This window comes from Antedon mediterranea, chromosome 2, assembly GCF_964355755.1.
Source record: "Antedon mediterranea chromosome 2, ecAntMedi1.1, whole genome shotgun sequence".
Classification (NCBI taxonomy): Eukaryota; Metazoa; Echinodermata; class Crinoidea; order Comatulida; family Antedonidae; genus Antedon; species Antedon mediterranea.
The window spans coordinates 34500449-34526323 of NC_092671.1; the positions used below are offsets into that span (position 1 = coordinate 34500449).

The 25875-nt window shown below is 35.5% G+C and overlaps 1 protein-coding gene across 3 annotated transcripts; it reads left to right on the forward strand.

Annotated features, from left to right (window-relative positions):
* Positions 1-2923: 2923 nt before the first annotated feature.
* Positions 2924-23673, forward strand: LOC140040861 (nuclear receptor subfamily 4 group A member 1-like). Of its 3 annotated transcripts, XM_072087108.1 has the most exons (9): positions 2924-3272; positions 7766-7997; positions 16951-17072; positions 17435-18393; positions 18638-18767; positions 19703-19863; positions 20230-20432; positions 20833-21011; positions 21189-23673. In XM_072087108.1, the coding sequence occupies exons 3-9, from the start codon at positions 16997-16999 to the stop codon at positions 21473-21475; spliced, it is 1995 nt and encodes a 664-aa protein (XP_071943209.1). In that variant the 5' UTR covers positions 2924-3272; positions 7766-7997; positions 16951-16996; the 3' UTR covers positions 21476-23673. The 3 variants fall into 3 exon arrangements, with proteins under 3 accessions (XP_071943209.1, XP_071943207.1, XP_071943208.1); XM_072087106.1 differs by lacking the exons at positions 2924-3272; positions 7766-7997 and adding an exon at positions 9794-10703; XM_072087107.1 differs by lacking the exons at positions 2924-3272; positions 7766-7997 and adding an exon at positions 14943-15194.
* Positions 23674-25875: the final 2202 nt, after the last annotated feature.

The following is a 25875-nucleotide window of genomic DNA, read 5'->3' on the forward strand; positions in this document are numbered from 1 at the left end:
TTTAGACCGTTTACACAAACCTATGTTATAATTATTAGTGTTAATGTTATATATAACAGATTATATTTGAGAAACTGCAGTATTTTGAGTTTAATACCACGTGCTTATTTTAACTGCGTATCACGTGATTATTTTAACTGATCTCCACAAAATATCCATTATAATGAATCGTGAATAAATCACCAACCGCATGTTACATCTCACTCGAGTCGGCTTGTTTGTGTAGTCAGCACTTTTAATTACTTTTGATTGCAGAAATTCTTTTGATGTTTCCCGATTAGCGTTTTATGTCCTGTCCCGTCACTGTCATCGCGCATCCTAATTTTCTTCCATTTTTTTATTTAGTCGAAACGGTTTTGCATCATTACGTAACATTCCAGTACATTAATAATTTATCCTTATTTCAGCCATTCCTCCAGTGATTGAACAAAGTCTAAAATATATTAATGATATTAAAACACGTGATAATATATTTCCCTGAACTCGATCGAAATACTGGAGCAATATAATGGAAGGTGGGAAGAAATACTACAATCTGAAAAAAAATCTTATTTTATTGTTAACGCCTGTATAAACACAGCAACAAAACTGTCAACAACAAAAAAGATCGTGAATAAACTTTGAATCCGACTTTAGGATATGCTGGATATATTATTCACCTTTTCTTAACATTAGCTCCCGGCCCGTAAGATCTGTTCCGGCGATAACTCTTATTGGGAGCTGCTAAATGCGTTACAGAATGGACCTAGCAGTACCTCTGCATGATATTCACCATTTATTTTCTGTGAAAGCGCTTAGAAATGTTTGTAGTATGGCCTCTTTGACAATTATCATCAGTTAATATCTATATAATATCTTATTTACAAAATGCTAATTCTTGCAATTAATTATTGTTAACCATGAATTTGACATAAATTGTCTACCTTAAAAAAATTGGGTTTTTTTGTAGAATATGCCATGTTAATGTCACATAATCGTTACCAACTTTAGCCAAAAAATGTGATAAAAAAAACTTATCTTAATCTAAATTATTTTTTAATCCTCATATTTCATGACAGTACACCTTTAAATGAGAAATAATAAAATAATTTGTCTGCAGGCAGTAACAGTCACGTCCATTTTAAGAGCTCCGTAGAAATCTATTTACCAGGCCACTGAGGGTTCCGATACTCTGAAAGTTTCTTATAGTTGTCACGTAATGGTTCAGCCACACTCTAGTAGCACATTAGGTCAATAGTTTTAAACGGTAGTCTTGATGCAAACTGTTTGAAGTTTCGTAGAAGGAATAATATCTGCTTCTTGAAACAAGTACTGTTCTTAAATAATATCTCGATAAATTAGATACATGCTAGTGCGCCCTCTCTCCTATTAAAACTGTATTAACCAATCCACCGATTGGAAGTTATGTAATCGGATAATAATTAATAATTTTTTTTTCGGGTTTGAAGTAGATACTTACAATAATCTTAGGGATGGTGTTGGATCTAGTAGTGGAGTAAATCATTCTCATATTTGTTGTACATTATTTTAGCTGGCTCAAGCGAACCTGAAATGTGGATAATTCATATGAAGACAACAATATCGGTAAATGTCGCCCCCTGGTGTTTCAAAACTTATTCACAAAAAGAAACTAAAATACTGTACGGTAACTATGTTCGTACCTTACACCATCCATCTGCTATGGCACGCCACACTGTCATTTATTCGGAAATAAAAAGATATATACAAACTAATTGGATAACTCTAGATATTTCTATTGAAAACATTTCTGAATAAATGATAACTGCTTTATTTAAATTAAAATCTAAAATGATAAAGGAATGGAGCGATTTTAAATTTTTTAATTCTTGGTTAAAATGATTCCATAATTTAGGTCCTGACACTGAGAAACAATTGAAATGCTTACGTTTTCTAATCTTATTCTTATTATGACTATGGTAAAAAGGTTTTTGAGAGTGATAAAAAAAAAGTACAATTAGTTGTGTAATTTTGATATCCGTACTTTTGTACGAATATCAATAAGACCAATTTGGTACTTATTGATATCCGCAAGTTTAAGAAATTTGTAAAGTATTATTGGACTTGGATAAAGTAACTGTGAAATGTTCTTTTCTTCAGTTATCAGTTTGTCTTGTGATCTGGTATTATTATATATTATGACTATTGCAAAAACAATTTGTTTAAAGAGTGGTGAAAAGTACACAACTATATTGGTTATCACAATCTAAAAAGATAACGTGGAAATGTACTACATTATATCATGTTGCAGTAACGCAATAATGGTTTGTGTATCGTCAAAAGGGCACAAGATTGTATGCGTATAAGTCCAGTATTATTACTCCGTTCTATTCACTATCGTCGGGATGTCTGTATTTTGTCGATTTAACGTTCATCCTTCGTCTTACGTCTCAAAATGAAAGCCCGCTATTAATATTATACAGCTGCGTTGTAAAGTCTTTCAAGTGTAAGCGACATAACTTAGAGGGCGCATTCACGATCGCTTTATTAGTTTGTTGTTGCTCCCGCATTACGTTCTCCATAATCGTTATTATAAGCCACATCTCATTACCGTTGCTTAGCAACATAAATTATAATTCCTCGTATGACTTCGGCATAGAATCGGCGTTGATTGGTATAAGAACCGATTACATTAACATAGCTGCTGCATAATGATGTAGTGACGCAAGCGATATTAGCTTCATCATCATCACAGCGTCGAAAATATCCATTCTAGAGCGCGCAAAAATATCCGCTAATGAGTGCTGACGTCAGTAGGTGATTTTATGTATACATTCTGCAATATTCTGACGCAAGGAGCGATTTAATGAAGGTATTCTTGATGCAAACATCGTTCAATTTTGGCTACTGACGTAGGCAAAAGTCTGTACACGCATGCCTTTACTTCTCTATCTCCGGCAGATGTGCGTCAAGAAAGCAAAGAGAATGACACTATATGGTCACCCTTATTTACTGCTTCGGTATCAACATTCTATACGTATTGTTTCGAAATTAAAATTTCACTTTTGCCAGATTTTATCATTCGACCTCCTCGGCCGATCCGATGAATACACGTTTATTTGAGCGGAACAAGTTTTTTCAACAGAAACATGGCTCCAGAAACAATAATGCACAAAGGTTATGGAAAACACGCCGAAAAAATTTCAACCCGGAATACAATACACATTAATACGTTTAAGGCACACCGATATTTCGTGTGTGGCTTTGGGATATTTGGAAAAAGTTTTTAGCGTCGGGACGGTGTCTATGTACAGGTAAGATTTCTATACTGAATATTCATTTTTGTTCGGTGAGTCGTAGATTATATTGATAACCTTCAATTCCTATCGTATTTTTTCGTTACATAATGTATAAAAGTTGCTTTAACAATTTTTGTTTAATGTAGTAAAGTAAAGAATGTGCTGTTCATGTTTTTGTTTAATTTTTATAACGTACCACTTTCATGCCGCTTTGCGAAACCAATCGATTATTATACTATAGAAAAACACAAATCATCAACGAGGTAGGTGTACAAAACAGGTGAACTTGCAAACCAAACGCTTACCAACAACTCTACGTCTAGTCATGTGACTTTACGCTACGCAACTTACGCTAGCCAAAAACATTACACTAGCCAGTAACTTTACACAAGCCAATAGCGTTACGCATAGCCAGTAACGTTACGCAAGCCAGTAACGTAACTGTACGCTAGCCAGTAACATTACTTTACGCTAGCCAATAACTTTACGCAAGTAAAGAACGTTACGCATGGCCAGTAACTTTACGCTAGCCAATAACTTTACGCTAGCCAATAGCTTTACGCTAGGCAACAACTTTACGCTAGCCACTTTCATGCGAGCTATAGTCAGATACTTTACTAGCCACCTACGCTGCCAACAAGTTTGTAACCACCTATCAAATTCACACTATAACTACAATTACTTTATGCCGCACTAAACATTTCAGAAAGATGTTAAGTAAGGCCTAGGCCTAGACGAACTAAATTTTTTCCAAACAAATTTCGACATCTAATTCAAACCGCCCAGATATAAGGATATTACATTAAAACGTTGCACCACCAGAACGACACACATGAATAATTGTTATATTTGTGAATTTGGTCTAAATTAGACAATAATGTGCTTAGTTGGTAGGCTAAGTACAAAAAAAATGTATTTCCGAAATACCGCGCATGGGAAGATATAGGGGCGGGGTTTTACGGCAATATAATCGAAATACTGTTTTCTTCTCAGGAAACATAATTGATTCCTCCATGTTTCTAGTCCTCGACGAAAAGTTTTGAATATGATATTCTAGGATTTATGCGTTTGTTTTCAAACGTTGTCATCCCAATTTGGATGTTAACATAGTTTGTGGACCCCTTCGGTGAATATTAGATTCCTAAGCTCGCATATACACCGACCTCGTGCCTATAATAGATATAGTTGGTGACATTTATTGACATACATTACAAGTCTCGATTCTATTTCAGTCATTCGTAATATTCATTCTACCAGATGTTTTCTTTTCATGTCTACATGAATGTTTTTTTAAAGAAATATGGTAATGTTATGTTAACGATGATGGTTGTGGTTGTGGTAATGGTAACACCACTGTGTTGGTAATGGTTGCAATGGATGGAGACGGTGGTCACTGTTGGTGTGGTATGGTGTAGTAGATGATCTTGTGTAAAATGGTTAGGGTTTCATTAATGAAGGTGATCCATCCAGCAATTGCTGATCATTAGGGACTCTCAGAGGTTCGCAAGACAAACATATTCGCAAGGTGCTCTACATAAACAAAGTCTTATTACAAGTCTTTGGGAGTGGAGTTGTAATTTTGTCCTTGGAAAAAATCCTGACATGTGACGGTACTTGAACCCATGCAACAATGGTACGGTTATAGTTTTAATGACTATGTATTCGTAAAACGACCGGGCTGTTTGGTGAAATGTGGTTCAATACATGGTGTTGAACGGATGATGTGACTGATTGTTGACATACTGATGGTCGTAGCTTGATGTGGAGGATGACTGTGTTACGGTGGGTTATCAATGGATTGGTAGGATGGTGTGACTGTTTATTAAGATGTAAAATTTGTACTGGCTGGGTAGGCCATTGTGGTCCGATGACGATTACAATTTGGTATTGGTCGGATGGTTTCCATCAATTGAGTTGAGTCCTCACCGAGTGTTGTATTACCGTAGTACCGTAGTACAGTATTACGTATTTTATTTTCAAATCATTTTAATTACCCTGAAAATAACAAGAAACAGTTCGCATACACACGGTAATCGGGACTTGCTTTCGAACTCTGATGACGAAATTGAAATTTAACTGGATTACGACGTTGCGGCTACCAGCGAAATCGACGCACAATTAAAAAAACCAACATACCCTACACATAATACTATACATAGTGGTTTCGTTGGAGGTCACAACCGACAGATATCCTTCTTTAGCATGGTTAACATAAGGCCTTACGGTAATTCCGTAAGCAGCAATCTTCCTACTTGTTTGCATCTAATTAAAGGCTTTTAAATTAATTTGAACGCCAGTTGTATTAGAAAAGTATATCACTCACACATTCCCAGAAATGTAATGTTATTGTTGGGTATATTTAACAATGGTATCAGCCTTTTGCGTCACTTTAATGAAAGGTTATCTTTTTAGGCCCAGTTTTACGTCATATACCCATCCCCCCTTCACAAGGTTATACATGGCTATTCTAAGAACTTTATAAATAAAGATAAGCCCTTTCTAAAAATACTACTCGGGTCTCACGTACTGTGTTCATTTAAGCGATACACTATTCAACGAACGATCAAAATTGAATAAACATTCACTTTGCCGATGACGTCAAAGCCGTCAGTGTGTTTCTATAAATAACACATTCACACACCGGTGTTCCTGTTGTATACACAATATAAGCTATATTTATTGTATTATTGTTTCCTGTGTAAGTTTAGAAAAATTATCTACAGTACACCGATAGTTAAATCAATATTTTGTACATATTGTTTTTTTTTCTTAACGAAATCTTTTCCCAAAATAATGATTTCTTCTCTTTGTTTATGTCAGTGCTACCCGGCCATTTCATGTACTCGCCGTAGGCCAAAGTAGGCTGTCCCCTGTATCGCATATAAAAGGGTTATTTTATGGTTTTAACGTTATTATAATCCCCCCCCCCCCCCGCCTTCCCGGTTTTCCGGTAGGACCCCAATGTATGCATTACATCATTAAATGTCCCCATGATCTTAGTTTTACTCTGTAAAATCAACTGTACGCACAGAAAAATGCCAATTTATTCAAGCAGAATCCAAGTCGCTTACAATTGACCAAATAAAATGTCAATAGTACTTCCATATCACGACATAGCTATGTTATGGGGAGGGACGGGATCTTCTTAATCCCCGATACGTACCTAAGTCTTTGCTTCAGTCACCCGACCTCTCTCTCTCTCCATATGCTGATCCGCCGTCACTGATTAGCATTGAAAAGTTGCATCGTGCTCTCCCTCCCCGAATTGTTCTTTAAACACATTACGCTCCCAATAACGAATAGCCTCTTTCTTTATTTTAAATAACATGGTTAGGATTCGAACTCATATAAATTAGGCCTACGGTAATTAAAATTAAGTGCTAATGTAACAAAAAAAACAGATCACTTCCTTCATTTTAGTCACGTAGACGGTTACAGGCTCATTTTAGATTCGAGGTGTCTAAAAATGACGTACGAATGAAAATCCATCTCTGTCAACATTATGTTCGAAAATGTCAAACAAGATTCGCTAATGCTTGATTACGTTGATGGTGGGCGGCAACAAATTACCATCTTCACCACACAAAAAAACAGTTATCTGTCTACAACAACCTTTAAATTCTAACACTATATAACTGTGTGAGTTTAAATTTAAAACTGCAAGTTTTTTTCTGATCCAGAGATTAAACCTTCCGGATCACTCTACTACCGGTTATTTATACGTACGTACTACGCCAATCGCCGTCCACTTCAAACTTAGTTTCCCACTAACGCAATGTGATTGGTCAAATTGCTTGCGTTGCACGGTTGCCCTTTCGTTGTATCTTACAGTGGGAACTAAAGCTTGGTTCCACTAAGAGATAACACAAGGACTTGTGCGTAACGCAAGCGAGTTGGCCAATGACAAGCGACAGTTCAGATGATCCATCGTGTCGTGATTGGTCAAGTTACTTGCGTTGCACGGTCGCCCTTTTTTGCATCATATAGTGGGAACGAAAGCTTGGTTCCACTAGGACGTACGTAACATAAGGACGTATGCGCAACGCAAGTGAGTTGACCGGAGTTGACAAATGGCAAGCGACAGTTCAGATGATCCATCTTGATTGGTCAAATTACTTAAGTTGCGGTCACACCATTGCATTGCAACTTAGTGGAAAAAAATGTTCATTATTTTGTCCCACGGATATGAGAACATAAGGGCTATCGGAAAAATATACCACCCTCAACCCTACTCTTAATGAGTGACACTACTGACTAGTTACAGTATGAGGCTCCGTCATAAATCTGCCTAGCAGTGTAGTGACCTAGGCTAATAGAATGTTACCGTTAACAATCAATTGTTTTACATGATTTCTATAATTTCATATTAGGGATTTGAGGTGTATTTGGAATGTCGGTTTCTTCTTGATTTGGATAGTCATTTTCACGTACACTTTTTTAAACCGCAAGGCTCAGGCCTACCATGTAAATATGCACATTATTAATAATTGGGTACAATCTTATTTCAGGTTATGGCAAATATGATGCGTTTTTATATGGAATTTAACTTTGACTGTATCATACAAGTTACTTCATGACCGTACACGAGAAGAAATAGAAGAAATCTCCATCAGAGGAGTTAAGTCTGTGGGCTATCGCTACGTCATGAGATTTGAGCGTGTGTTTATTACTTGGAGCATAGTTATATAGGGCTATGGTACCACGATGATTTGACATTGCACGAGGATGGATGTGTTGGTGGTAAGATACCTGTTTCTTTATTACTTTGGGAATTCGGGACCCGATTATTTCAAGCAGTTTCTTGTCTACTGACTACAATAGGCCTACAAGTTTTTCCCACTACACTCTATACATTTTTGTGATTTGTGATGTATTTTTATTTGTATATATATTTCATTTTCTAAATACGTTGATGCTTTCGGCAAATGTATATATATAATACCTGTTACCTGTTAACGTCGATTGGCATGAAACAGCTCTGCAGTTGATAGACATAAAATCTCCTGTGGAACCTTACATAATTTGGTTGCCTCCTTGCCCTATACTCCCCCCTCTTCACCTACCTTCCATCCCCTTAACTGTAAATCATTGCTTTTTCATTTCGAATTAAACATTTTATACGAGATAAATTGTATCTTTACCGTCATCCCGTCTACTCTTAAATGATTTTTCGTTTTCATTCATTCTTTAATCTGTGTATTTATGTAGACTTATCGACGACAAATCGTGTATATATAAAGGTAATCTTTTGTTTTATGGACAATCTTCGAGGCTATTGTAGTCTTATCAATCATGCGCCACTAAGCGTAATCTGAAATTCAGATTTAACAAATAAGTTCATGAAATTATTTTCATTCTATATTGGCATAAAGTTTGAATCGCCTGGGTGGCCCCCGATATTCAATAATTTGCTTTTAAGTGCGTTCATGGTTCCCCATCCCGATTTTTGTTTTAAAGAGAGGGTTGTGGATGGAGGCAGAGGTTTAGATTTAGAGTAATTTTCCACGCATTTACGTTAAGCGTATCTCTATTAAATACGGTACTTTTAAATATTGTGAAAAAATAAACAATTATGATCTAACGCCAATCACAAATATATTAGGCGCATGCGTAGCCTACATGTAATTTGCGACCAATAACATTTAACCAAATGGCCCGTTATGGCTTAGTAATGTGGATAAGTTGGTTTAATGGGCACAGATCGCCAACTTTGGGTGGGTGTAGAACCAAGTTAATCGGGTAAATAAAATAAGCTTGAACGGATAAAGGAAGTTTTGCTATTGGAATCAGTTAAGTTAAGGTGGGATGAACTTAAGAAAATATTTGTTTTTATACACACTACTGTATTTCTTAAATGTATTTTGTTGTCTATTTATTATTCGGTGATAGAACAGTATACTTGATATGTACATTGTGGGAATAATCAACTTAATTTTTATGATTAAATTAGCACCATGCACAATGCGCTTCTTTTGTTTCATTTCTGAAGAAGAATTGGCGCATAGACACGCGTGGTGCGTCGTAAATTAATTTTCCTGAGCCGGACCAGAGCAAGTGTGAAAGACATTTAAGCTTAACGTAACGACGACGTAGGCGCAACGCAAGTGAGTTGACCAATCACAGCAGTACTTGCGATGTGCTTCGTTGTGTTGCAAGTGGGAACTGAGCTTTATAGAATACGAAATAAATTACCGAATGCAGCAAAGTTCTAAACTAATAAACTGGTCCAAAAACATTTTCCGCAAAATAAATTTAGCATAGCCGAATGGTAAAGTTTAAAAATGCCCTAAATTAGTAGGAGGAGTACCGTAACAAATGTCAGGTTAGTGACAAATAAGACAGATATGTTCATCCTAAAGGTATGGTCGATCGTCGCACACAATTAGGCCTATTATATCTGGAGTGACGGATGTCTTCTTTGATATTGATTTTTATATTTGAGCACCTGACATCAGTTTTAGGCCTACCAAATAAAAAATCTTGTTCACGCACATCATCACAAACAACTCCAGTTAATGCGTTTGCGTAAACTTAAAGATGCACAGCGCATTTCTAGTTCTGCATAATGTCTTGCAAACTGCGCATAACGCACGTACAATGTGATATTTTGCATATGATAATTAAAGGAAATAAATATATACACAGGAAACCACAGGAACATCTAAAAAGAAAGAATAGTTTATGTATAACTGTGTTTGAATATCGTGACGTCGGAATACGTATTTAAAGGTTTAGCACTTTATTCATTCTGGTATCGTCTTTTGTGTAGCTTTGAATAGAGGTTTTAAGAGAACAAAAACTTTGTCTATTTCTAACCATATTCAGTATAATTTTAGCGCAAATTCGCCACGGACCGTTGCGCTTATAAAGCTATTATACGCCTCATGAATTGGTATGCCATTCAGTTAGACGTCAACCGCCTAGAAGTTATTTCTGTTCTCCATACAATTTACGATGGTTAAAAATAACCATCAATGCACACAATGAAAAATTACTCTTTTGCGTAAGCCTTAGAAATCGGGGACGACGAGTAATTTGCTAGCGAGGTGGAGGGGTCAATACGTCGTACAGCCTATTGGTTCGCTGTTCTGTCTGACGTTCATTTATCGCATCGATATGCGATTCTACTCCGAGCAGTATTATCGTTTGGCTGAGTTGTGACGTCATTGTTTGTGGTAGCTTATTGGTTGATGGCCAAATGACGTGCATTGCTTTTACATCTCTCTTATAGGTAGCTTTATTCGAATCATTTCGCAGTTGTAGTTTGTATTTGCAGATGTTTGCTTGGTCTGCCGTTTACCATCGAACTGTGCTTGTGAAAAACTATACATTATTGCTTGTCTATGTGTTGTGCAATTAATAAATCAGGGATATTTTAGCTGATTTTCTCAAATTTATGTACTTAAATCGTAGCTCGCATTCGTCCGCTGTTGACGCATCTCATAGGTGAGTGTTTCAGTGACTGCCCTTATATATTTTTTTCACTTCCGATATTCATTTGAATTTGCATCCAGGTGGTGGATCGCATTTTTATAGGCCTACTACAATTGCTGATCTGCCTTGAATGTTTATTTTTTGTTTGTAATTTGGTAAATCGTGCAACTTTAATATTTGAATAATATTTAACGTCACTCAGCATGTTTTATTAATTTGATTTTAAATGTTAATGCAATTTATTAGTAGATCTAGGCCTATACAATTCATACATCTCGTACGTCGAAAATACAAGTAAACTTTCATATGCTATCTATTTTATTTTAATGTATGTGTCTATTTGTAGAGGCGCCCTTACTTACTGTGCCGCCGCGCACATCTTCAGACACTCTTCAGAGTGAGCGCAACCTCGTACTATTTGGAACCCGGATTTAGAACACATTTAGTTATTTTCAGTTATTTCTTCTTTTATAGTCTGTTTACCGTATTATAATATCTTGTTTTATATCATTTTATAATATTATGAGTTGTCCTTAATGTTTTTTGGTTTGGGTTTGATAAACTTTATCGTCTGACGTTTGAAGACGTCGTCGAATCGCTATTGATTAATCAGATGACGTCACGCGAACAGACGGCATACCGTAATGCGAAGGCAAAGACGCATGATGATGCGTTCGAGTCTCTTAATATCGAAATTAAACTAAATAATCATCATCATCCATTACAGTGCAGTAGCCTCGCAGCGGAGATTTTAAGAGGGGTAAGCAGACAATGCAGGCCTAGGCTTAGTAACATATATTTTGCTCGGCCTGGGCAATCGAATAGCTTAAACTGTTACATATTATTTTATTTTTTTTTTCGAACCTCAAATATATTTGAAATTGGAGACATTTTTTATTTCGCTCTCAATTATTGACAGTAAGCTAAGGATATGTATCTGTTTATGTAAACATTTTTAGAATGCAATTTTAACTTGTTTATCATATTACAATCATATCTGATGTAAATAGTAAATATTGTATTTCTTTATTTTAAGTAACTTACGTTGTTATTGTCTATTGATTCCTATTTCTATTTAAAGGATACAAACATTTCTATCCATTAACCCGGAGTCCGTAATCGTGTTTCTAAACTTTTGATTTCATCTTACTAGCCTAAATTAATTTATACCATATGTATTAGATAGTTACAGATAATTGCTAGATCGACCATAATTATATTCCAGTAATTAATGCGCATGCGTAAACAACCCTAAGTTAGTCTAGAATAGAATAATATGAGTTGTCGATTGTTGTAGGCCAATACATCCTTCTCTTTATTTATATATTTCAATAGCGAACTTTCGATTATGGACGGTAGACGAAACTCGATCAAATAATCTATAATGAACGGTGTACGCATGCGCAACAAAATCACTGTCTATCGTCCTAAAACGAAAAATCGTTATCATCTGACGCTCAAATTACATAATTTGAAAAATTTGGAGATTATTATTATCATTGTAATTGTTATTTATGCTATAGTTCTATTTCAATTTGGTAACTATGTACACAATTTATGGATTTTCTTTCAAACGTTGAAATGTCAGCATTGAATTATTAGAAACTCGTTTTCATTTCTAAGTAAACAAAAAAGTATAATCTATACAAATTATGTGTTAGAACATTATCAAAGGCTAATAACTACGTTTACCATCAGTGTTCGTCAGTAACACAATTTTTATGCGCGTGTACAAAGACCCGTGAGCGTAAAAAAACGCGACTGTACAAAACCATGTGCGTTCAAATCTGTGCGCGTACAAAGGTCGTAGTCGTGTGCGTCCAAAAAAACATCTGCGTACACAATCCGTACGCGTAAAAATTCCGAACGCGTACAAAAGTCAAGCGCGTACAAAAGCTAATAAAATTTATATTATCAGTATTTGAACGCGCGCGTCCCGTAATTGTGCCATGGTAGTTCATTGTTTTCCATTCTAAGTAGTTCAGATGAGTGTTTTAGTATTTGATTAATAGGGTTAGTATTTATTGAAATTTAAATAAAATCTAACCAAGGCAGTTAAAAAAATAACCTACGTGAAAACCCATCAATTTTTCTATCACATAAAATTATCTGTGATTTATTATAATATACATTCACAATTTCATTTCCTAACTGTTATCAAAATGAGAACGCGATGTACATAGATAGACTCATGTTTCATTGCGTGGGAGTTGCGTCTTGGACTAAATTATTGATAGAATTAGTGCTTTGAATGTTGATCATAATACTGGTGAAAATGATTCTTTATATCGATGACCAATAGGAGGGCCTAATGATGATTTTGATTGTTTGATAGAGGGCCAGTCAAAATACGTCATAAAACAATGAAGCGCAACCATAAATTAATTCTGTTTAGACCATGATTTAAAAGGTTTATCTTCATTAAATATGAAAAATGATGAAAAAATAATTCGAATTGCGTATAAAAATAATGCAGATCGAAAACGAATCAGTTTTAGTCAATTTACGATTTATTTTTGCTTTTATTGAAAGTAAATAACCGAGAAAAAAAAATCTAACAAAAGTAATACATATCAGAACACAAATACAATGCAGATTTTAAATAATAAATATTTATAATTGTATTGTAATTCGTACACATTATTTAATCTCTCTTTATTCACCTTGAGAATTGTATTCAATTATTGTAGTTTTATTACGTAAAATATATACATATTTTAATTTATTGGTTGAATTTATGAATATAATACAATATATTGTGTCTATATTCTCAGTGAATGGCATGTAAAAATAGAGTAAGAACTGAAATCCATTGTTATTACATCTGTTCTTAGCTACAATCAAGGCAATTTAGTAATATAATTTTTATTGTCTCATTTGATTGTTGGCATTAAATTTGGAAATATATATATAACGTATACATCAATGATTGGGTGGATAGCGTAGAAATGTTACTCCATATGGGCTTAGAAAACGTCAATGAACAATATGGATAGTCTGCCCACGTTCACATTCCAACAGCACACATTACTATATGTTTAGATAGTGCCTGCCAGAGTATGTTGATGGTACGAGTATATTTTGGACTTTCATCACCTCATGTGCGTTGACGCAAGCATGGCCTTTAACGCTTGGGCGTCACTGTGCGTTTAAGATTGGTTCCCACTAGGACGCAACCCAAGGACGTAAGTTCAACGCAAGCAAGTGAGTTAAAATGACAAGAGACGATTCGAATAATCCATCGCTTGTGATTGGTCAAATTACTTGCGTTGCGCTTACGTCCTTGCGTTACTTCCTTGTGGGAATCAAGGTTTACGCCGTGTGCATTGACGCAAATATGTGAACGTACTGGCAGGGGAAAATGTTATAGATTGACGACTTATATTGCGTCTACCACTTAACGTAGACTCGAACCAAACATGTCCGATTAAACAGGATGTATTTTAAGGCCATGATTGCATGCAACGTTGGTGTCACCTTCCTACACCTGGACCGGTAAAGATTAAATAATAGGGGAAAACATCTAATGCGATACAGTTCCGATATGGACACTTTGAATTTAGTGATATTCCGTTATTCGGTATCAAATCCGGTTGTGATTGAGTCGAACCGGATATAATATATTCTTGTATTTCGTTCACCCGATAACGATAACGGATACATAAAAGCGTGCTAATATCCTATCTTTATCAGCCCATGTACCGTACTTTTCAACAGCAAAATATCGTTATCGTTATCAATTTGGGTGTGGTTTACCTGACGATTTGAAGCTTTATTGAGCTGGTTGAACCTCAGCCGATAACGATAATTACAGTCCGATTTGTTTAAAGCAATTATATCAGACCTAACAAAATATTAGCTCATTAATTTGAGATGCGCATTATTGTCAGAAAGTTAAATCGATTGCGCGTCAGAAATACAGCAATGTCCGTCACGAGATATCGTAGTGTACGTAATGAATATCGGCGAACAAGCCCCCTACCAACTCGGGTCTATTCATTCGTATTGTCGCCTTATCAATACTAAAGGAGTAATCATTTACTGCGAGTATAGCTCTGACGTAGGCAACCAACATATATTTGCGAAATACGCAAGCTATGATCGGTTCACGAAACAAGAGATGGGAAGCCACGATCTATTACGTAGAATGGTTTATTATTAGAATTTCAACGACGTAGGAGACATGCGCGTTGGAGAGTATTTATATTCATACCAGGCAAATGGTTGCTGACTGTTTGCGTCACAGCTGAACACAAGCACTGCAGGCGATGCAGTCAATGGTAAATCGTACAGCTATTACGTGTACGCATGTTAATCTTTGCAGGCGATTGTTTCTCTTAGCTTTTCATTGAGTCAGTCTAGCTCGTCTTTGCCGCTTACTGTTGTACTTCGGCCTGTCTCCTGAATTTACCAGGGGTGTCAGTTCAGGATCTTGGATTTTTATTTTTATTTTGGATTTTCCTTCTTGATGGTTTATTCCATGAGGCATTATTCTTTTCCCAGGTAAGTTCGTAGAAACACTTTAGTTTTGGCACTATTTCATCCTTATCATTATTCTTCTATCGATTCGTATCGATATCGAAGACTGGGAACCGGAATTGAAAAAGATACCCAAACTTTTACCGGTCGTTGGTTCGTTCCTTTCAATACTATCAATGGTGTCTGTCGTTCATTGCGTCCTTCTGTAGTACCTGCCCTACAGTAATTACATATTGACTTCTTCAACATTCGACTTTATATGAATGGATGTCTAGTTGGTATCAGACCATAGAGATAGAACATTTTTATTTTTACCTTCATGATTTTACTTTTTACACCGTTTGGTTTTTGTTTGTTTGTTTTTTTTTTCTGAATTACACCAATTACTGTATCATCAGCTCGCTGTTGCTTCCTCTGTCACCAAACTTTCTGTATCTCCATAATCTGACTTGACCGTCGGTGCATTATATTTACGTTTTTTAATTTATAGGCCTATTCGTATATATTGTGCAAACGCATCGTGTTGTAGGCCTAAGTGCAATATTTTATTAGCGAATTTGGCATCGAAAATAGTAACTATTATACTGCATCTCCGCACGTTTTGTTGCCAATCGGAACATCGAACGAAACCATGGTTTAGGCATATGTGCCACCCAGCCTGCTCGGCCTATACTTACTTTCTTGAATAAAACTCCCCGATCAGCCTAAATCAACCTGCTTAACTAAGCATCTATCTCTTTTGGCGCCCCTAGTATGAAACTAATATACTATATCAGTTTGTGTGATGGTCTATTACACTGACGCAGTTGCATTAGCGACAACGTCATACAAAGCGTAAATTGGTTTTTCACTCATGCACAAACACAACTGTACAAAAACAAACCTGCTTTTCCATTACTGCCCTGATTATATACAAAGTTTTAGACGCATTCTTTTCGGATAAAACGCATTTCACAGATTCGCATTACATTTTACAATGCGATTAAGTTTATTTAATTAATTCAGATTTATTGTAAAATTTGTTGTCAAGAGACCAAATGCGAACATTTTTCAATTTAAAATTACACCAATAAAATTAACAAATGTGGTTAAAATGTTAGAATATAATTAATTAAAAATATAAAATATATATTCGATTACCTTCTGAAACTTTGCTTTGTCGTACTGCATTTGGAAGAAAAGAATCATCATGTCGCTTTGTAGTTAGTTTTACCAACAACTATAGACTATTGGTTGTGCATAAGCCTAAACAAAAATTAAGTTGCTTAGTATATATCTTAATCTCATACTTGGTTTCATGCAGTTTACCTGCCATCATATATAGTAGCAAATGTATTGATATACAGTAACTCTGATTCATAATAAATTCGGTATCGGGTTTTTTTTTTTATAGAATATAATGCAATTAATTCAAAATCATAATTATAACTTATAATTAGTCAAGATCTCGGCTCTTCAAAGTTATATAGATCATCAACAGATGTCTGTACAAATATGCAAAGCTTACAATATGGAGTTTCTATAATATAAATTAATGATTCCTATATTTAATTCAATATCTTTACCACTTTCGATCGATCAAAGACCTTTTTTTACAGCAGCTTATTCCCCCGGTGCTTAGATGTCTACCAGCTAAAATAAACAGGCACCAATACTATGTACCATAAGCCACCCAAGGTTTAGCTGTTTTAATGTTGCATATTGTGACACTCGCGAGCATGCGTAATTATCCGCGTCAGAAACCAATTAACATATTATGCTTAAATATTATATATTTCAGAACGCCGGAAACTCCGACCGAAACATTAAACCAAGCGTCATCGATCATGCTGGTGGGTATGCAGTCAGCCTACTCCTCTGGATTTTTCAGTCAAGCTCAGTTCGGAAGCGATAGCATGCAAGGTAGGATTTTCTTACAAGTTGTTTATTCTGCTTGTCTGTCTGTTAGTAAGTAATATGTTATTCGATTATCATCGATTATCGTTGCTACAAATATAGCATTAGTTTTAGGCAACATCCATGATACAGAATTTGTTTTTAGATGCAATATCGTACGGTATCGATTCATACTAAAGACATTTACCGAATGTTCTGCAAGTGCAGCTACTCAAACCTTATGTTTACATCACAAATGTATTTTTTATTGAATCAATATCATCATACAAAACTGTTTTATGTCCCAATGCGCATGACCCAGCATCCGCATAATTCCATTCACATTTAATGTGACTAAGGTTTTTCTTTCCTTATTTTTATTTTTACAGATGAAGCCATTCCAAGGCAAAGTTTATCTTGTACATGTATTTACGGTAGTCCATCGACCAACTGTTGTCCAAGTGCAAACGTCACCTCAGTGACATCACAACATCAGATGCAGACGTCACAATACTATGGTTCAATCGATGTTTTTTCTGACCGAATGCTACCGAGTTTCGCCGACACATACGGTCAACAATTTGTTCCAAATTTTGAATCGGAAAATAGCAGCCAACAACAATACCAGAGTTCGTCAGACGAATCCTTGTCGATGCATTCGTCGGTTTCTGGAGCCATTTGTATAGACGCGTATCCGCAATCTGCCTTCTTGGACGCGGATCAGCAACCAGTGTCGTCTGCGTACAGTGTTACGTCACCACAACAACAGACAATATCAAATAGTATGAAACATTTAACCCAGACGCCGCCACCAACGCCGTCCTTTCCGAACTCAAACATTAATCAGAAATTTCCGTTTGGCGGACAACCAAAAAGTCCCCAGAATTCTTACACAGAGATGAATTCTCCTGTGCATTTTACTCACGATCCATTAACACCACCCCCTTCTTTCGTATCAATGGAATCGGTACCATTTCAACACGATAGCAACGAAATTGAAACACCGACATCAATGAATATTGCCTGGGCTAACGTCGGCATGGATTACCCTCAACATTCTTCATTCCAAGACGTTCCGTCGACGACGTCGTGTACGTTCTCCAAACAACATTACCAGTGTCCATCTACATTACAATCATCGATGCCGTCAAGGAATACCAACGAACGGCCGTCGGTGCTCGCGTCGTCATCGAAACTAAGTCCGATATCGACGTCTTCTATTGGTAGCAGTGGCACTACATCACCACATAGACCGCAACAAGACGGTATGTGTGCAGTGTGCGGAGATAGTGCAGCTTGTCAACATTACGGTGTTAGAACATGTGAAGGATGTAAAGGCTTCTTTAAGGTAAATAACTTATTAAATCATTTTAAAATGTCCCTGATAAAATATGTCTTGCAGAAACTGTTCGCGGTGGTGAGACATGTTCCACTTGACATCTAATTTCTATTTTTCCCGCCATATAAAACATACCTACAGCGCGCCAAGTATCAGACATACATTTGTGACATGTACACACATACATAAGCATTTTCATGTACGCAATTTCTCACATTGATTAGCATTTTCAACAAATCATTGTTTCTTTTAGCGGACAGTGCAAAAAAATTCTAAATACGTGTGTCTTGGGACAAAAAGTTGTCCAGTGGACAAGCGAAGGAGAAATCGCTGCCAATATTGTCGATTTCAGAAGTGTCTAGCTGTTGGAATGGTCAAAGAAGGTAGGAAATGTTTCACTAAAATTGTATTTGTTAATACTATCGTCTGTTTTAATGTTATCGTCTGATTTTAAGTTATCGTCTGAATTGGAACAGACGATAAAACCATGAATATACGGAAATGTACAGATCTGATTCTGTAATCAGATACCACGCGCAATATATAATCAATCATTTTTACCTTCGTAGGGAATTGCGCGCGTTAACGTTACACTTTAGCGTAGCATAGAGGTGAAGCAGGGCAAACAAAATCCACTCAGATGATATAATATAACAAAATAAAATTAACATATAACATATATCTGGAAAATTATATAAGAGTTGCGATAAAACAGTAAAGCTAAAGCAAAAATTTGAATTTTTTGTTATTCTTGCATAATAACCATTTAATGAGGGCAATTGATAGCTAATATAATTTGGATGTTGTTGTAATTTTACTATTTCATTTTCATACTATGAATTCTCCATGTGTCAGTATAGTCGCAGTTCATTGAGTGTGTATATTTATACACATATATTTAAGTATAGCAAAAACTTCAAATTTAGCACAGGAAAATCTTGTTTTGATATGTTTCCTATTTAAGCGTAAACATATCTGACGCCCGCGTACACATATCTGACGCCCGCGTACACATATCTGATGCCCGCGTACACATATCTGACGCCCGCGTACACATATCTGACGCCCGCGTACACATATCTGACGCCCGCGTACACATATCTGACGCCCGCGTACACATATCTGACGCCCGCGTACATCAATACGTACAATGCAATATTATTAGACCGTATGTGTGTACGCGCGCGTACACACATGTACCAGGTTATCAACGTTTACACGCGCGCGTCGTTTGTTTCCTTATTATGTTTATATTATGTCACTGAACGATTGTTCATGTTGTCTTGTATTGAAACAAATTGTATGTGTTTATTTTCAGTTGTAAGGACTAATGATTTAAAAGGAAGGCGAGGAAGGCTACCTACCAAACCTCGAAGCCCGGATGTAGCGCCTCCTTCACCACCGGTCAGCCTTATAACCGCTTTAGTGCGAGCCCACGTAGACTCTTCTCCAGCTAAAGCCGACTTCAATTATGACCAGGTACGCGTCTTAAATGATATGCGTCATCAGCCACCGTGAAATCTCATTAAAGTAATGTTTTAGATATTGACGTCACGTCACGTCATAAGACAGTTAAATGGATCGTGTTGGTATTCATCGTGATTATTAGCTGAGTACCGAATTCAACGTCATCACCTGGAGATATTTAAATACTCGCATGATTAAAAACAGTTCTATGTCATGCAGATACATCACGAATAACAATGTGTGTTAATAATTTTAATTTATAATGCTATTTTGATTATTTTGGCCTACTCCAAAAAGGTTTTTTTTACTAAATATTTTTAATGACAATTCGAATGTAAAATCGCATGATGAAATAATAATAAATTTTGTTTTTTACAGTTTGAATTACCTGAGACGTCATGTACTGTGCCGGTTTTTGGTGAACAAGTAAAGCAATTCTACAGTCATCTGTGTTCCTCTCTTGACGTCATTAGAATATGGGCACGAAAGATACCAGGGTTCACAGATCTTTGCCTGGAAGATCAGGAATTACTACTGAAAGCTGCAAGCTTCGAATTATTCATACTCAAAATTGCACAAAGGTAAGCACATTTTCGCTCACCTTTAAATAAAAATAGTACTCTCAGTTCCTTCAAATTGAAATACCAATGTGACGTTCACGCCTTTTGTACGCGCGTACGTAAACTCTATGACTGTTTTCACCGGACGATATATTACTCTTAAGTTCCTTCAAATTGAAATAACAATATAATTTAGAAGACGATTTGTTTTAGAGGCCTACATTAACAAATTTGGGTTGAAAACGGCAACGAAAACACCAGCGTTCAAATGCTAATAATTGTTAAAAGGCATTTTGTACGCGTTACAAAATACCTTCAACAATTATCGTAAATGCTATGACTCTTTGTTTTCACCGATAGAAGATAATATCATTAGAGTTTCAAAGTTTATTGATAACACTGTGATAATTTCTTTGAACAGAATGAACCCAGATGATGATTTTCTAGTTTTTTGTCATGGAAATGTGCTGCACAAGAAACAATGTCAGCAGGCGTTTGGTCCGTGGTTAGATGAAATCAGACAATTCTCAAGAACTCTTCACAGTCTAGAAATTGACATTTCATCTTTCTCATGCCTCTGTGCTCTCGTCTTAGTAACAGGTATGTATTCATTCCTTTAAGTGCAAACGACAACCATAGCATGACGTGTCTTGCCTTGAATCTGCCATCTCGTCTGATTCTGTTACTTGCTTAATGCGTTTATAACGGCGCTCCATACATTTTTTCTCGTTTTGTGTCAAAATTGTTCTTTTGTAACTCGATTTCTTTTAATTGTAGATCGTCATGGATTAAAAGTACCTGCTAGAGTTGATGCTTTGCAGAACAAAATCATTAAATGTTTAAATGATCACGTGACATTCAATCACGGAGGACAAGCAGCATTTTTATCACGCATGCTCCTACAGCTACCTGAATTACGCGTACTTCACGAAGCAGGCGTAGAACAGTTAGTGTTACTCAATTCGGACCCAAACATCGAATTACCAGCCGAACTTGCCCATCTACTACCAAACAAGCAAACCAGCCTCGAAGAACAGGACGGTTGGTCACAATTCAATCTATAATGTAAATCATTTAGCCTTTGATTTTGCATACAACCCTTAATGATAATTTTGGCTTGTATCATAGTATTATAATATCTACATAATATACCTGGTTCATGTATTTAAATGTCAAATCATGAGGCCTGTTTAGAATTGTTAATATCTTTTGTACATGACGCGTTAATGTTTTTTAATCATAACACACGATGTACTCACCAAGTTTGTCAGCGTTAGCACGTCATACGTGGATGAGGGAAGGTACGACATAACACAAAATATGGCACTCCCAGTGTATAATGAATTAAGTATTTTCAAACTTATGTAATTTATTTTGTAAAAATAGTGAAATATAATATATTAGTCATGGATGCTGAGTATCTGTAGACAAACTTGTATATACTTGTGTTGAAAATATCTTGACTATGTAAATTAATAGAGTTTATAATTGGTTGTCGCTGTGTGACTCCTATCCTTATTTTATTCCGAGTATAAGAAATGTAATTTCGCTGTTGAGTGCCATGAGCTTTGTCATCAGTATTGAGCCTGCGCACAGTGTGTTTTGATTTCTGATAAAGTGTTTTAATAGTTTATTATTACCATAGTTTTTTTGTGGGTGGGGGTTGGCGGGGTGTAGATGAGGTGTCATGACATTTCAACGGGAGAACAATTTAAGTCGAAGTTAACACTTCTGGCTTGAGCTTGATAAGCCATTGAAAATAGGCCAATTTCCCGACGCCCAGATTTCAGATGTTATCGACCTCAATGTTGTGTTAATTTTCTGTTAGTCCAAATGATAGAAATTTGGATTTTAATTTCTTATGAAATGTAGCGTGACCCCTGGATTGGTATATCGTCACGATGACGTCACATGACGTCTTATTCTGGTTAGTTTCTTCGGGTGGTTTTCGCTTAACTTGCTGTTGGATTATCAGATTCTTATAATTTTATTTTAATCAACGAAATTAGGTCACAGAAAGCATAACGAAACTATGCATAAATATTGATACATAGAAAGAGAGAACGTATTGTTTGTTAATCCCGTATGCTTTCATTGGCGTGTTATTAGTTACGAATAACTTGTAAAACAAGTGCAAACGTATGTGAGTATTTAGGTCTAATTCTCATTGATTTGATAATTAGATATGTTAATATATGTGGTAATGGTTACCAATCAATTTCATCTATGAAACACAGCATTTCGTATTGTACAAGTACACATACGTTCGTATAACGCCCTGCGTTTCCATAGCGTTTTGCGCAACGCATTCAGTGAATTGCGTCACATCTGCGCTGCACTCACGTGATCGATCACTAGTTATGCCAGTTTAATCTAGATGTATTGCGTTGTTCGATTCTATTTCTAAAATGATGTATTTTACATAATTTATATAATGTCAATTTTTACAAACAATTAATATATGATAATTAATATAAAAATTGAGATACTTAATGAATATGTTTTATTGTATTGTGGGTCAACGGTTGTTATCGGTTTGTATCTTTCTTTTGTAACGCTTCAAGCTTCGATTTGATAAACGGATTTTTTACTACATGTATAATGCTTTCATTTATTATTAGTCCCTCGATATGACGTCGTTTCTTCTCTGTCAGATAAAGTCATGACCACGATGACGTCAATATCGCACACAAGGTCGCTGTAATCAGATAGTGTTTTATAATAGTTATACTCCTATCGCTTCACACATACCAGTAAAATTAATAATTTCATATTGTGTCGTATTAACATTTTCATTATGATTATAATATTCTGTAAACGCCTATGCATAATGAATTATAATATTTGTTTTTATTATATATTACTTTTTCCATATCTTAATCGTTTATTACTGTGTAAGGTATACGGTACCCTTTCCTAGTTCGTTATAGGCACAATTATGTTAATTTTAGGGTGTTGTGTTGAAGCATGCCTTATAATACATATTGAATAAAACTCCCAATCTGTTTACGGATTTTTAATTTACATATTAGAACAATATAGAATAATATAGTTTTAATTAATTTCCACAGGACTTTATGACCACGTTTCAGGTCAAAGGTCAAATTGTTGGTGCTGTTTCACGTAAAATTATTGCAATGCTGAAGTTGTTGACGTTTTCTGTAAGTGTGTGTGTGTGAGTGTTTGTTATAAGCGCCACTTCGAGTTTTGTACACGAGAACAAAAGTTATAATAAATCGTTTGTCGTTGGCAAACAAAAGGAAAAAAATATACTGTGTTTCATCTTCTGTTCATTGTTCTATGAAATATCAACATGGTTAATAAAGTGAATCTAGTTGTTCACTAGCCTATGCGTAATGATAAGGTTACGATCGGCCTACCTATAACTGCCTACGATTTAGATTTGACGCACACCTGAACACTAATAAATTCATTAATATTATATTTTTAATATAACCATTTATGATATCATAATTTCCGTCCACACCAAATAGTATTACTTCTTTTTAATTAATGAAAAATAATTCCAGAATCCTGTACCTGGCGTATAATTTATATTATTCTTATAAAAAACGGTATTCGGACAATACTTTTTTATTTGTTTAAAACTATTCTGGCTAAATTTCGAATAAGTAATCAACTCTATGGCTATCAGGGCTATACATATCATTATTTTATTATACAACAAATCTAATGGGAATTATATAATTATCAATATTTACTTATTTATGTAGGCTACATAATGTGTATTATATAACATAATTATATTTCTTCAGTAGGCCTACTAACGTATTACTGAATCAATGTACCACCACAGTAGTGAATCTGTTTCCACTTTGATCAGATTGTAAATTACCCGGCGACTGGTGCGCGGTGTTCTTCTCCGCTCTTATAACGAAAGTCTTACAAGTTATCAGTACCGTGCACATTTAAGGCGTTTGGTAGATAAATGACATGATTAACAAAAACAAACTGAAAGTCCACAACACAACTGAAATCTCAAAGATACTAACGTTGGCGGCGCGCCAACAATTGTATCCTACAAACGAGTACGGTAATCTATCAAAATCGATCGACGAACCTAATTATTACTGGGCGTTGTTTTAATCGATAACATCTTTGATTTAATGTATTATCAAAGTAAAAGTCACCTGGTTTCTCCATCACTCTTCCACGTTAAAGTAAAGTAACTATGGGTAGGTACTGGTACTTCAAACTTTTCTATATGCTTTGAAACCAATATAATGGATTAAATTACATAAGTGAATAACGTGAATATCATTTCGCTCACGACAAAATCATTTTGCTAACGAAAATATCATTTTGCTCACGACAATATCATTTTGCTCACGACAACATCATTTTGCTCACGACAACATTATTTTTCTCACGACAATATCATTTTGCTCACGGTAATATCATTTTGCTCAGAACAATATCATTTTGCTCACGACAATATCATTTTGCTCATGGTAATATCATTTTGTTCAGAACAATATCATTTTGCTCACGACAATATCATTTTGCTCACGACAATACCAATTTGCTCATGACAACATAATTTTTCTCACGGCAATATCATTTTGCTCACGAAAATATCATTTTGCTCACGACAATATCATTTTGCTCACGAAAATATCATTTTGCTCACGACACTATTATCTATAAATCAAAAAACTGAAAAAAATTACTGAACAAATGACAATTGATATGGGTATCAGTGGCTGGTTCTATTATAAAATAAGTAAAAAGCAAATTAAACCGAAAAACAGCCAGAAAAAGCTTTTGGGTAACACTAACCCTTCCTTCGTATTGTAATCAATGATGATAAACAAACCTATTCAAAGGACACACCTATTAAGTATTAAGGAGACTGTGGGACACATCCCGTGAACGAGCACGTCAAAGGAAAAACTTCCAACACCACAGCCAACCACTATTCAGGGACACTTTGTGGGGTCACGAGATTGTCCCTTTAATGTGGATTGTACTGTATTCTACAATAAGATGTGACCGGTGTAAAATGCAATTCGCTTGGTAGATGTAATAATTATATGATTAACAATGCAGAATTACTGTACTCAAAACAAATTGGAAGTTATAGAGGGCGTTTTTCTACATGATACAGTTGCACGCTACCAGCGCCCTCTATAATGTTCCCTATTATGTCATAATTAATCATGAATTATTCATGATTTCTGCCCACGTTCTTCCTGGAAAAAAAAATTACGCTACCAGCACGGCATAACGGAATACTATGGTGGTTGTTGTCTTTTAGACCACTTAATTAAGAATTACAATACAGTACAAATATTGCATCTACAGTACAGTACTGTATATAATGCAACATTTTAAAATAATTTGTTTTTGTAGTTGATAAATCGAATTCGAAGTGTCATTTTAAATATGACATCTACTGTACAGTACAACAAATACTAAAAATTGTTTAATGGTTCAATAATTT

What these genes read in the sequence shown, in the direction of transcription:
- LOC140040861 (XM_072087106.1), top strand. Translation starts at nt 10,654, where the DNA reads ATGTACTTAAATCGTAGCTCGCATTCGTCCGCTGTTGACGCATCTCAT. An exon ending in GCTGTTGACGCATCTCATAG is followed by an intron (nt 10,704 to 16,950) that starts GTGAGTGTTTCA and finishes TATATATTTCAG; the next exon opens with AACGCCGGAAACTCCGACCG. An exon ending in GATGTAAAGGCTTCTTTAAG is followed by an intron (nt 18,394 to 18,637) that starts GTAAATAACTTA and finishes TGTTTCTTTTAG; the next exon opens with CGGACAGTGCAAAAAAATTC.